The 12,646-nt window shown below is 48.5% G+C and overlaps 6 protein-coding genes across 7 annotated transcripts; 3 read left to right on the plus strand and 3 right to left on the minus strand.

Annotated features, from left to right (window-relative positions):
* Window positions 1-1,996: 1,996 nt before the first annotated feature.
* FVEG_10147 (hypothetical protein) lies at window positions 1,997-2,590 on the plus strand (the record flags this gene model as incomplete). Its single annotated transcript, XM_018899208.1, has 2 exons — window positions 1,997-2,174; window positions 2,280-2,590. The coding sequence occupies 2 exons, from the start codon at window positions 1,997-1,999 to the stop codon at window positions 2,588-2,590; spliced, it is 489 nt and encodes a 162-aa protein (XP_018757229.1).
* A 203-nt stretch (window positions 2,591-2,793) lies between these two features.
* FVEG_10146 (hypothetical protein) lies at window positions 2,794-4,928 on the minus strand. Its single transcript, XM_018899207.1, has one exon. It carries the CDS (start codon window positions 4,681-4,683, stop codon window positions 3,154-3,156), a length of 1,530 nt encoding a protein of 509 aa, XP_018757228.1. The 5' UTR covers window positions 4,684-4,928; the 3' UTR covers window positions 2,794-3,153.
* An 820-nt stretch (window positions 4,929-5,748) lies between these two features.
* On the minus strand, window positions 5,749-6,883 carry FVEG_10145 (hypothetical protein; the record flags this gene model as incomplete). Its single annotated transcript, XM_018899206.1, has 4 exons — window positions 5,749-5,956; window positions 6,008-6,367; window positions 6,419-6,775; window positions 6,825-6,883. The coding sequence occupies 4 exons, from the start codon at window positions 6,881-6,883 to the stop codon at window positions 5,749-5,751; spliced, it is 984 nt and encodes a 327-aa protein (XP_018757227.1).
* A 459-nt stretch (window positions 6,884-7,342) lies between these two features.
* On the plus strand, window positions 7,343-8,236 carry FVEG_10144 (hypothetical protein; the record flags this gene model as incomplete). The annotated part of the gene is made up of 1 exon (XM_018899205.1): window positions 7,343-8,236. The coding sequence occupies one exon, from the start codon at window positions 7,343-7,345 to the stop codon at window positions 8,234-8,236; it is 894 nt and encodes a 297-aa protein (XP_018757226.1).
* Window positions 8,202-10,396, minus strand: FVEG_10143 (hypothetical protein). 2 transcript variants are annotated; one of them, XM_018899203.1, is made up of 4 exons: window positions 10,141-10,396; window positions 8,797-10,076; window positions 8,601-8,750; window positions 8,202-8,549 (listed from the first exon to the last, which is right to left on the minus strand). In XM_018899203.1, exons 1-4 carry the CDS (start codon window positions 10,309-10,311, stop codon window positions 8,510-8,512), a joined length of 1,641 nt encoding a protein of 546 aa, XP_018757224.1. In that variant the 5' UTR covers window positions 10,312-10,396; the 3' UTR covers window positions 8,202-8,509. The 2 variants fall into 2 exon arrangements, with proteins under 2 accessions (XP_018757224.1, XP_018757225.1); XM_018899204.1 differs by having other exon boundaries at window positions 8,601-10,076.
* Window positions 10,397-11,193: 797 nt separating this feature from the next.
* FVEG_10142 (cinnamyl-alcohol dehydrogenase) lies at window positions 11,194-12,433 on the plus strand. The gene is made up of 2 exons (XM_018899202.1): window positions 11,194-11,629; window positions 11,676-12,433. The coding sequence occupies exons 1-2, from the start codon at window positions 11,242-11,244 to the stop codon at window positions 12,344-12,346; spliced, it is 1,059 nt and encodes a 352-aa protein (XP_018757223.1). The 5' UTR covers window positions 11,194-11,241; the 3' UTR covers window positions 12,347-12,433.
* The last annotated feature ends 213 nt before the right edge of the window (window positions 12,434-12,646 follow it).

Consider the following 12,646-nt stretch of genomic DNA (forward strand, 5'->3'; position numbering starts at 1 on the left):
GTCTTCTTGGCGACGTTATAATAAACTATTTTAAGTTGATAGATTACAAAATTGAGGCGACTTTTGATGCGAAACGAGCAGCGTGTCACGGCACAGTTTCAAGCGTCACTGTTTCACTCAGCTACGGTACTTTTTTTGTGTGTCTCCACGTCTGGGCGGGAATACCATGTAGCCGAGACCGTTTTGGTTTGGCGTCGCGATCTGCGCGCTACAGTTAAGCATGTTACGGGAGCGAGGGCAGATCTGGCGTCGCAGGTTGTGAAATTCTACGACGTCGCAATGGCGAGTATACTCCACCGCAGGGGGCGGAACGCCTAGTTTCCGGCGGTCCCCTTATTTCTTGGCCGTCTCAGTGTCTGTGGTGATCATCTGGGGAACGAGTCGTTTATACAGAGATATCGGCACTTCTGAACGAGAAGAACCCCGCTGATATAGTGTATCATGACCTGGGTATAATGCTCTTGGCAGTGTGTCACTGCTGCCAACGCGTCCCCTTTCCCTCCCCGCAGGATGAAGCTCTTTCTTGGCTATCTAGAAATAGAGGAGAGAAGGCTTGGTATTCCAATTAAAGAACATTGTTGGTTTCTGCTAACGTCTTATCTTGGGGCAGACGCTGATTGATCTGATATGTTTCTATACTCCAGCCTTTTAAGTTTGACTAGTCTGCGCTCAGATTCTTGGCGTGTTACTCAGCGGAAAAGAACTGTTTTTCCCTTCTCGAGGCTCTTCTACTCAAGAGGAGATCACTGGCTTATCAATTGTATCAGATAACGTCTGCTGAGAAGATCCATTGTATCAATTGACTTGCAGAGTCGTATACAGAGAGAGATTGCGACTCTGTAATGACTCGGTCTGGTTTCGGCTTGTACCGTCGGGGAGCACGGCTGCACGGGTCTCAGCGTTGACGATCCACACTTTCTTTCTTCACGATGGGCCCTGGAGTGACTCTAGCCAGACGAGCAAGTCACCGAATCTAGAGCAAAAGGCGTATAGCTTCAGTAAATTTGAGTATATATGATCTAAAATACGAGGAGATCTGCTGTATCTTTGCTCTGTTCTCTCATTTTCTCACTATCATCAAGTCGCTGCAAACATGGCCACTTTCGTTGAAACAATCAACATCTTGAGATTCGAGATCATCCCTCGGTTATCCATTCGCGATCAACTCCATCTTTGTCAAACAAGCAAAGATCTCCACACCGCAACTGTTTCAGTTCTCTACCGCGACAGCACCATAACCCACGACGTCGAAGCGCCTGATTCCCCGCCACCTGAGCCCAAGCAGTTGAGACGGGTGGGCAAGATACGCACGGCACGCAGAAGGCGTCTACCCTGGGGTGTTGGATTTCTTTTTGCCATACTGAATCGACCTGCGCTGAGAACTCAAGTTTAGAGCTTGAGATTTCGGATTGAGAATTATGTTCATGATGAGCATTTTCGTGATACTGGGAAATTGAAGCCTTTGACTTTTCACCCGGTGGAGAATGAGAATGCTCGGCAATTAAATATTGATGGGATTGAGGAATTGGGGAATTGAGCTTTTCTGGAACGGAGAAGCTGAATGGGGCGTTTGCGGATCGCGACTTTGATCTTATCTTATCGCTCATCATCGCGGCATGCACCAAAGTCCAGACTCTTACAATCAACCTCGGATACTTCCTATACAGTCGCAAATGGCTCCTCGAGCTGGTTCAAGAACTCGCTTCCATCTTAGAACAAATCGAGCATTCTCAGAATGTCACGCACTTCCAAGTCACCAATCCTCGAGGCTGGTTGGGTTACCAGCAACTCCCAAGAGGAATCCATCCGCTTTCATTCTATCTTCCAAACGCTAGAACTCTCTCCCTCGAAAGTTTCGCTAGCCATCACAAAGGGGAGAACATTGCATTAGCGGATACGACTCCGTTCTGGCCCTCTGTCACCTGCGCCACAGGCTACCTTTCTCACGACGCTTCATCTGGATCGCTGCTCGTCAAATACCCATAACATCACGGCAATGCTTGCGCAGACGCCCAAGCTCAAGAATATGTTCTACGCGTGTTATCTTCCCGCTTTTGAATGCGACTTTGATGTCGATGAGCTGAGAAGAGGACTGGAGCACGTTCGCCATTCCTTGACCAAATTGACGCTCAACTTGACTATTATGCAAAGAGGCCTTATTGATTTCTCAGATCGTGAATGACTATTGACTCGCGGCCGAATCGATAATCTTCGAGAGTTTCTGTCCCTGACAAATCTTGAAATTCCTCTCGCCTTTCTTCATGGTCATAAACCATCAGACAATTGGCAACCATTAGCCGATCTCTTGCCACCAAATCTCACCTCTCTCGCCCTCAGAGACGAACTATGGAACGATCATACCACCTTCCAAGATATCTACACCGAAAAAGCAATCCGGAATCTGATGCGGGCGTTCCTCGGCTCCGGCTCTAGATCATCAACCCTCAGTCTCCGCCACGTCTACTTCTATCGCTACCCCGCGATATGGGACTATGGCAACCTCTCCAAGGGCCCTGAGAAGGAATACTACGAGGATTGGAAGCCTGTGGATGACAAGTACGGCAGCCGATGGGTTCTTGCGGGGAGATAGATCACTTGGCGGAAACAAAATCGCTTGATGATCTGATCTGTGGAGAATGGACATGTTGTGGTTTCGGAGAGTTTGTTTCACCCGCTTTCGCTAGATTCCTGAAACGCGATTAGTTGCAGAAGGGCAAAACAAAAGGACCCCGGTTTTGAGACGGCAATTAAGTAATTGTTTGTAGATGGAAATTGGATGGGGAATTTCACATGGTTAATTAATTGCCGAGTCTAGTATATTTATAGAAATTGATCACGCGACAGCAGCAACTCCTGCTGTCGAGGGAATCGTGGGCGCGACTCAACTTCCAATTGAAACCAAGATGTTTGTTAGGTTATCAATATGTTATTTTCTTATCACATCTAAGATGAAATATTCTTCCACTTGGGGCCCGACGTGACATTTCCTTTGAGCTGGGGTACAGAAACATCATCTCATCCCGCGTTTATTCGCCGTCAAGGGACCTCTGCTGTATACATTCTGTTGAAGAAATTTTTATTCATTTTTGTTTATCATCAAGTCATCTAAATAGGCCGTAACAGCAAAGTTGATTTCATAGCTTGGTTCCAGACCTAAAGCTCATAAGTCGTCAAGACAGCCGCGTGGTCAGAGAACCACTCATTCTCCTTATGGTTAGGCTCAGGCTTAGGCTCGCCAACAACCACGGTATGAGAGTCAGTGACCTTAAGGCCCTTGCCCTTGTGAAGGATAAAGTCAATTCGGTCAAGAGGCTCGGGTTTTCCGTAGCCACCGTTCCAGATGTAGATGGGCGACCAGGTGATGCCCTGCTCCTTGACGGGGTCTGGATGAGCCACGCGGAATGAGTCGATGAGGCCCTCCTCTTTGGGGAGAACGGAGGTAGGCCATTGGATGTTGGTGTATCCGCAGTTCTTCTCCTTCAAACCATCGACATAGTCGAGATGAGAGGGGGCGTTGAAGTCGCCGACGAAGAATACAGGGATATCGTCAGCGTTGTCAAGCTGGCTCTTCATTCCCTCAAGTGTGGCCTTCATTTGAGGAGTGCGACCGGACTGGGCTTCTCGCTGAATGATCTTATCGACAGGCAGATGATCATAGCATGTGTCGTAAGGTCCATAGGGAGTATAGCCCAGATGAGCAACAAAGAAGTTGATCTGTTGGTTCTTGCCATCGAGAGCAATCTTGACACCACCGGAGCGAGCAGGACCACTGATGACACCGTAGTCCTCGATGATGGGATACTTGCTAAGAACACCGACATCGCCGCCGCTGGACCAGTGATACCAGCCCAGAGCATCGGCGAGACGAGAAACATGGCGGCCCTGCTGGTCTTCCTGGATACCAACAACGTCTGCACCGGACGAGGCAAGAAAATTGACCTGCTTGTCGTGGTAGCTGGTAACCATAGTACCGCCGTTCCACATGTTGAGAGTCATGACCTTGAGCTGACTTAGAAAAGCCTTGCCAGAGCCAGAGACATTGATGGTGAAGACGCCGGAAGAGGCGGAATCCCTTCCGGTGGCGCGAACGGTGAAGACGGCTTTGTCAGCGCCTGATGTAGGCGTTCCAGAGATGACACCATCAGCGCTGATCTTGATCCAGTCAACATTAGAGCCCTCGCTGGAGAATTTCATGGTGCCGCCTCCACCGCGGACAAGACCTCTGATGCTATGCGAGTAACCATCACCAACACGAGCATTAGGCAGAGAAATATCAGAAACAATAAACTTCACATCACCGTCAAGCTCACGACCCTTGATGATCTGAAGCGGTGGGGCAAGCCACGTATAACCGCCATTCGCCAGGAAGAAAGCAGTGTAGTTTCCAGGCTCAAGGCTCCCAAAGTCAAGCTGCACATCGCCCTTGTCATGAGGCGCCCACTTCCACTTGATGGAGTTGGACGAGCCCTTCTTCTGGTCCACTGGCCCGCCGCCGGCGCTGTAGTACAGACCGACCCAGTTGGCGAGGTTGGGGGTTGAAGTCTCGTACTCAAATGTCCACAATGGCTTGTCGGTGTTGAGGGATAAAGAACCCGATGCATCCGCGGGTTCTTGGGCTAGGACTGATGGGCAGACGAGCCACAGGGCCGAAACCACTGCGGTAAGAGGGGATTGGAATCTCATGGTCAAAAGGGATGACCGTTTGGAAATTCTCGCGTGAGAGACGGGCGGGAAAAAAGAGGTGAAGCTCGCTTGGGCACGCGGCACAGCACAGCACTAGTAGATAAGAAGACAAAGCGGCGTTATCCTCACGACAGAAAAGCAGGGTATTCACAAAGGGCTTTATATGCTTCAAAAAGGTCTCAGCAATATCAAAAAGCGAATATAAATATCGATATAGATGCATGGGGAAAAGAGAGGAATGACCATGCCAAGTTTCGAGACGAGCCAATGCTTGGTTCCCCTCAAGCCACGCACTCGAATGACGTGTGAGCAGTCCGTGTTGGTGCTAGGTCGATCGGCGTCGGAGATCTCCACTTGCGGAGACGAGTCCACTTCTTTTCCCGTCTACCGTGTGAGGGGTCCCGCCCCCGAGAGTCACTAGATCCCTATCGTCCGACATCGTGACTCGGCAAGTGGCATCACGAGAGCTTCTCATTGGCCTGATGATCAGTTGTACAATAGCCTTATCAGATCTGCCGGCTGCCCACTCTAGTTGTAACCCAAAAATTAAGTCTATCCAGTAAAACTCCGGCGTTAGGGAACTTTTTGAGATGGCACGGCGTCTTGTTGTGGCTAGAATGATAACGGTTTGTTTTTTTTTGCCGCTGGCTTGGCCTTCTTGGGAGTTGAGACAATATGAGTTGGGGGCCATGGGGGCCATGGGGCACAGGACATCAGGCGGGGGGATTTATTGGATATCGCAATAGTTGCAGTGGTGGATGTTACCCAAGAGGCTTGGTATGATAGGCTGATATCGTGGTCGCGGGGCCAGAAACGATAACCTCTTTGTGTTCGGAGGGGGTTGGTAGAATCTGCAGTGTTTTGTTACCCAAGATACTTGTACCTCGAACCAAGGATGTCTGCATTTGATCGGAGCAAAAGGACCTGCTGTTGTGATAACGATTTCATAAATGAGGTGGCGAAGTATGATATCTTCAAACTGTCTCTTGCATCTCGGCCATTACTGGAATTGACTGACTTTACCCAGTATGCCGTGGGTGAGCTATGATGATGTAGACTAACGTTCTAAGCTAACCAAGCATCTCTCACAAAGGCAAGTGCCTCATCAGCGAAAGACTCCCATCTCTTCTCGTCAAATTCAAAGCCATGATCCTCGCCAGCAACGGGATCGTACCGCACAACAGTCTCTGGTAGTTTCTCAGCCACCAGATCAACAAACTTTTGAGAGCCGCGGATGGGTACCGTCGAGTCATCGTCCCCATGCATGATCCACCTACGTTTGGTCAGTTTTCTCGTCATTTTTATATAGTTCGAGGTGGCTTACATATTCTTGGGCAACTTCGCACCAGCTTCAACCCTCTCGAAAGGGTGGAAGCCTGTCTTGTCGAGACTCTTGTTGTCGAGCATGTGAGATGAGAAAACACCCCGCTGGCAAGCTGCGACTGCGAAGGGAGTCCTCTCGAAACCAGCCCTTGATTCGGGATCTTTACGCATCTTCTCGATCCAAGCTAGAGTATCTTCCATGGATGGGATTTCTTCTAGCGGCATACGCAACACTGTAGGTTCGTTGGGGAGTGCACCTTGAAGGTACAGTCTGTCTTTGGTGTCTAGCAGAGGATACACGACAGCAAGAGAGTGAAAGTCGCCAGGATGAGAGAGCGCAAGCTGAGTAGAGCAGTATCCACTAACAAGAGCGTTAGAAACAAGCCGAGATGACTTTTGTGAGATGACTTACCCCGCTGATCCGCCAGCAAGCAGGACACGTGAAAAGTCAATAGAGTGACCAGGGGCCTTCTCTCTCAAGATACCCAGTAACTTGTTCTTAGTCCACTGCCAGCCATCTTCGACATCCTCCAGAACGTCATCCAGACCATTCGCAGAAGGCAAGAGTCTATAGTCCGGGGAGACGATGATGGCGGAGTTTTGAAGTGCAAGCTTGTCAACCCACTTTGGGAAGAAAGGGGCAAACAAGCCACTCCCCATGACTAGAAAACCGCCGTGAATATTATAGATGATTGGGTGGCGACCTGGCTTGAGATTCTTGGGGATCAGAATGGCTGTTTTGATATCATGAGATGAGACAGTCTTGAATCTTGGCGATGTAAGCTTTTGATCAGATCGGTTCGTCACCTGGTACTCACGTCTCTTCAATGATGTTGTAGGACTCAAAGACTGAGTCGTCGTTCCAGGGAATAGCCATGATGTTTGATAGTTTTGTAGTCAGGGCTTGAGAGCTTAGTGTAGAAGCAGGGAGCTGGTCGAAGTCTCATGAGTTGGTTTGTTCTAATTATTCGACATGATCTGAATATATATATACTTCGTCCAAACTGACGTTGACTTCAAAGATTTCGAAGCGGAATATTATGTCCCTTTTGGATAAGCTCTTACGACTTTCGTTGTCATCCACTTGCATGGCTCGTTAGTAATGCAAGCTCTGTAGTCTCACCGATTCAATTAATAAGGCGGAAGCTGATGCTCCGCCACTAGTCATCATGTTCCACTTTAACGGAAGACAACCACCCGCTCACTGACATCCATTGAAGAGCCAGCATAAAGCTGACATCAAGTAAAGATAAAAAGAAACAGCATATCTTTGGAATTTCAATTAACTCTCAGACATTGAGAGCCTTCAAATAATTGCCCTAATACTCATTTCAAGATGCATCTCTCTTCTCATACCTGGATGCGTCCCGAGCCTCTTGAGCAGACCCTCCAGAGGCTCGTCCGTCTCGGTTACACCAGCATTGAGCTCGCCGGCGAACCCGATCAATTCCCCATTGTTTCAACCCGCGATCTTCTTCAAAAATACGACATAAAATGCTGGGGAACCGTCACAGTCATGCACGGCAAACGAACCCTCCTCGCCTCTGACCCTCAACAACGACGAGATACCATCGAATACATGAAGCAAGTTGTCAATATGTCCGCTGAGCTCGGCGGCCAAATCACCACAGTTGTTCCTGGAACAGTTGGCACTATTTTACCTTCGTCTACACCAGAGAATGAGTGGCAGTGGGCTGTAGAAGGTCTTCGTGAAGTTGCTGCTTTTGCGCAGCAGAAGGGTATCAAGATTGGTCTTGAACCGTTGAACAGATTCGAGACGTACTTTCTAAATCGCTCAAACCAAGCTCTCGCCCTCGCGGATGAAGTTGGATACGGCGTCGGTATCGCCTTTGACCCATTCCACCTTGCACTCGAGGAAAGGGATCTTATCGCAGCTATCCACGCCTGCAAATCCCGCATCGTTGATTTTCATGTGGGCGATAATAACCGGCTTGCGCCAGGAGATGGATCTTTCGACTGGCCAAAAATCATGAAAGCGCTCGCTGAAGCTGGGTATGATGGTGGGTTGGCCGTTGAGTTTATGCCAGCTATTGATCGAACGCCTGTTGGGGGCTATGGCAAGGCTCAGTTGGAGACGGGAGAGGTGGATGTTACGCCTGACCAGCTGCAGTTCATTATCGATCATGGATCGGGATTGTTATCTGAGACTTATTACACTGAACTTTTGAGGAGATCTGCTGAGACCTTGGCACCATATATTGAGAAATAGATTCTTACGAGACTGGAAGGATTAGCTCAGGTATTCTAAAAGATATTCTGTTTCCTAATGTGCGTTTCTAAGAAATGATAGCTTTGCGATTAAACTTGGGTATCGTCGTATGCTAGTTGCCCTTTTTTCTAACCGCCCCAGATGCCGTCTAGTATTTTCGCCAGTAGATGTATAGAAACGCTCCGTCATGTTGCCAACACATATTGATATCTTAACTCCATTTCCTTGCTTCCTACTCTTCAGATTTGCAAATTTTCTTACTGCATCGTACTCTCAACCGAACAAAAAGTGCAAACCCTTCTCGAACCAGTTTCTGTGAGTTGATTAGCATTTCGTCATTATTTCAAGAGGCAGTTGGACGTACGCTGGTGGTTTAGCCACATAATTTCTCTCATACTCTTCAATCGGAGCCAAGTTATGTCGGAGATTAATCTCTTTTGGCTTGATAATCTTTGTTTTATGGGCAATCTTCCATCCGACATAAAACACTGGGAACAATCCAACCGAAGTGTATCTGTGGCGGTCAGTTGTGTAATTGTCAGTTCAGCAAAGATACTTACGAGAACAAGAAGCTAGGAATATCCCACATTCCTGGCAGAAAAACAGTATATCCTCCAACGAATACCATGATAAAAGTCGCAACTAGTCCGACGTACGCAGCATATGGCATGAACCACGCGCGATAAGGAAGTGTAGAGCGGTCGAATCCCTGCACCTTTGTTGCACGATAGAAACAAAGGTACGTAAGACAGATGACGGAGAAGTTGATCAGCTGAGAGGCTGTGACCAAGGACACAAACCAACTCAGAACAACGGCTGAGCTATTCGACAGTTGGAGGAAAGAGAGCAGAGCGATGAGCAGCACCACAAGGACGCAGTAAATGGGAACACCAGTCCTAGTACAGATTTTCAAAAACCTCGGTGCTTTCCCTTCAAGCGCAAGGCCATACAAAGATCTCGTCGCACAAAACACATAGGAGTTGCCGGCGGAAAATGCCGACACCAGAATCATGGCGTTGACGATATGCGGCAGAACCCGGATCCCAAGACGGTCCATGGCGATAACGTATGGCGAAGCAGCAGCTCCTGACTTGCCATCCCTGAACGCAGCAATCATGTTTGGGTCGTCGTAAGGCACTAGAATGCCGACACAGAGGGATCCAAGCACGAAGAAGAAGGTCAGCCGGTAAAAGACCGTCTTGAAAGCCCGGGGCAGAATCTTGCGAGGGTTTTCGGCTTCTCCAGCTGCCATGGCGACGTAATCGGGACCAGCGATCGAAAAGGCAGCTTGGATGAGACAAGCCAGAAAGCCTACGAATTTACCCAAGGCGCCGTCGTAGTAAAGCTCCGCAAAAGCGCCAGGGCTCTTCCAGTAGGTAAATCCGAACGCGTCCTTCTGCGGATTCCCACCAACCATGACGATGAACGTAAAGAAGATGAGGCCAACGATCAAAATGACTTTTCCAATAGCAGCCCAAAACTCAGTCTCGCCAAAATACTGAATCGCCATGAGATTGATGAGTGCATACAGCACGATAATCACAGCGATAGTAGCGCCCACAGGAATCGCATCGGTCCAGAATTGAAGAATGAAATGACAAGCTGTGACTTCGAAGGGTACAAGCGCAGCTTCGAAGATGAAAAAATTCCAGCCGGAAGCAAAACCGAGAGCTTCGTCGACGTAGATACCGGCAAATCGGACGAACGGAGACGAGATTGGCGTGTAAGAGACCATTTCGGCGATGCACATTGTGATAGTGAGGACGATTAGACACCAGAAGGAAAAGGCGATGAAGAGACTTCCTGGACCGCCTTGCATTAGGCCTTTGCCGATTTGGACCTGAGAATATTAGCCATGGATCCATTGTTTGATAAAGGTGCAGTCGTAGAGCTGAGGAACATACGAAAAGAACAGTGCCGATTGTCCCTCCAATTCCAATAAGTTGGATGTGCCGGCCCTTGAGCCTTCTGTGCGTTTCGTCGCCATAGACAGTCCGAACTCCAAGCTGATCCTCGGTGGTGAGCTGAGGCGCTTCGGATTTAGACTCCTTTTCGGGATCGGGAATAGCAGCCATCTCAGCTGATGTCGCGTGCTCACAGCCAAAATGAGAAATGATACTTTTGAGAGAACCTGGTTAAAAAGGATAAACTAGAAAAATACCGCAGCCGAGGTTTTTTATCTGGTTCGTCCCTTGTGTAACTACTTTTTTTTTTGTGCCTTCACCCCATACGGAGTAGGCCGAGGTCTGCGGGGATGATTGGAGCATTATCCTTGCGGGATCAACCCTTAAAGAGAGATAGCTCGGGGGGGCGAACTGGAGATGCGGGTCGGTTCTAGACTTTTACTCGCTGGACATGTGAAGAGGATAAGCAATTGAATTGAAGAGGATGCGATTGGAAACTTGGCGGTCTTGGAGGGAGATGGGTTGATAAGGTCGGATTACTTGATGGAGTTTAGTGAGGCTGTAGGTCATGCTACTGAGATATTCGAGCTGTCATTGGGCAAAGGTTGGTTGCAACACTCATGAAACGCATCAAAGGTAGTTGATTTTCGCAACAGTACCTCACTGATACATCTTACAGAATATTATTTATGAGCATTCGGTACCTATGAGGAAGCCTTTGGAGTCAGTTGCTATCACCGAGAGCTTGCCATTATGTTAGAACAGCTGCAAGAATCTGAGGCTAACGGAACGTACCATTCTCCTTAACTAGAGCCTGAGGAAAGACTATCTTTCGGCCCGCGGGCACCGCTCTTGATGGTTATTCCATTCAGATCACCATCAGATCTACTTTTAAGTTGCGGGGTAGACTCTTTATAGTGCTTGGTCCAGTTCATCGATACCACCTAAATTCAGGATAGGAATGCCGTCGTATCCACCGACGCCCGCGGAAGCCGAAAACCCCCAGGTTCAGAGCTCCTTATGAGGCTTCACCGATCCACATCAAAGAGCGGAGGAAATAATACACATTTCTTCAGAATTCTCAGCGCATAGCTCGATACCATGGCATCAGATACCCACATGGTCACCGGCGGCAGTGGCTTTATCGCCATCCATCTCGTCAATCAGCTCCTGCAAGCCGGATATAACGTGCACACTACTGTACGCGACTTGACCAACACGCGAAAAGTCCAGCCACTACGAGACTTGCAAGAGAAATACCCCGGGAAGCTTGACCTCTTTGAAGCAGATCTTCTCAAACCGGGTTCATTTGAACCTGCTATGAAAGACTGCTCGGTGGTTCATCATGTTGCGTCTCCGTTTTTGATGGCCGAGAAGATCAAAGATGGACAGAAGGACATGGTAGATCCTGCGTTGCAAGGAACGCGTAATGTTTTGAACAGCGTGAACAGCACCGAAACTGTCAAACGGGTGGTTTTGACATCTACTAGTAAGAACTCAATCTCTACAGACATACAGTCATTAACATACCCCAGTCGGTGCTATCTTTGGAGACTATATCGATGTGAAGAGCATGAAAGACAGCATCTTGGCTGAGAGCTACTTCAACGAATCAAGCTCCGTTACTCACAATCCATATCACTATTCCAAAGTCGTCGCCGAGAAAGAAGCCTGGAAAATCCAAAAGGCCCAATCACGCTGGGACATGGTAGCCATCTGCCCCGGCCTAGTCCTCGGTCCCTCCCTCACAGCAGGATCAGATTCCGGAAGTCTCTTCTTGCTAGACGAGCTATTCAGCGGACAGCTTTGGTTCGGCGTTCCCGATCTGAGTTTCTGCACCGTTGATGTGAGGGAGGTAGCTACGGCGCATATCAGGGCAGCAGAGACGGAGTCTGCGCAGGGGCGATACATCATCTGTGATAAAGAGATGGTGAGATTTGTGGATATCTCGAAGCATATACGGCCTCAAGCGAAGCGCCGCTGGGTTCTTCCGCGTCACACGCTGCCGAATTTATTGATTCGGATCGTTGGGCCTTTGTTTGGACTGACGCAGAAGTGGATGCGGGCGAATCTCGGGGTGAGGTTTGAGGTTGGCAATGAGCGTGGGATCAAGGAACTTGGGATCGTGTACCGGCCTCTGAACGAGACGTTGGATGATCACTACAAATCATGGCAGGCTCAAAAGATACCCACGTCAGTGAGGTGATGGGGTAGGTATTTTGTTTAGCCATAGTTCTGTGCATACCTAATTAGTGTATTTGGTTCATACCCTTGTGTTTTCTTTTTATTCACCTTAGATATATTGCTGACTACCTTATTTTGTATTTCCACTCTTGATATCGCCTGGCTGCATTTAGAGAAACCGTTAGTTCTCAGGGTCATGTTGCATATCCTCGGAATGCCATCGTATAATAGAGCAATCCGCATCTCCAAGGAAAAGCCAAGACGAAAAAACAAATAAGTATTGATTCCCACATCTATGCTGTGATAGTACTGATAAAGATAA

The sequence above is a fragment of the Fusarium verticillioides genome, chromosome 9 (assembly GCF_000149555.1).
Source record: "Fusarium verticillioides 7600 chromosome 9, whole genome shotgun sequence".
Taxonomy (NCBI): Eukaryota; Fungi; Ascomycota; class Sordariomycetes; order Hypocreales; family Nectriaceae; genus Fusarium; species Fusarium verticillioides.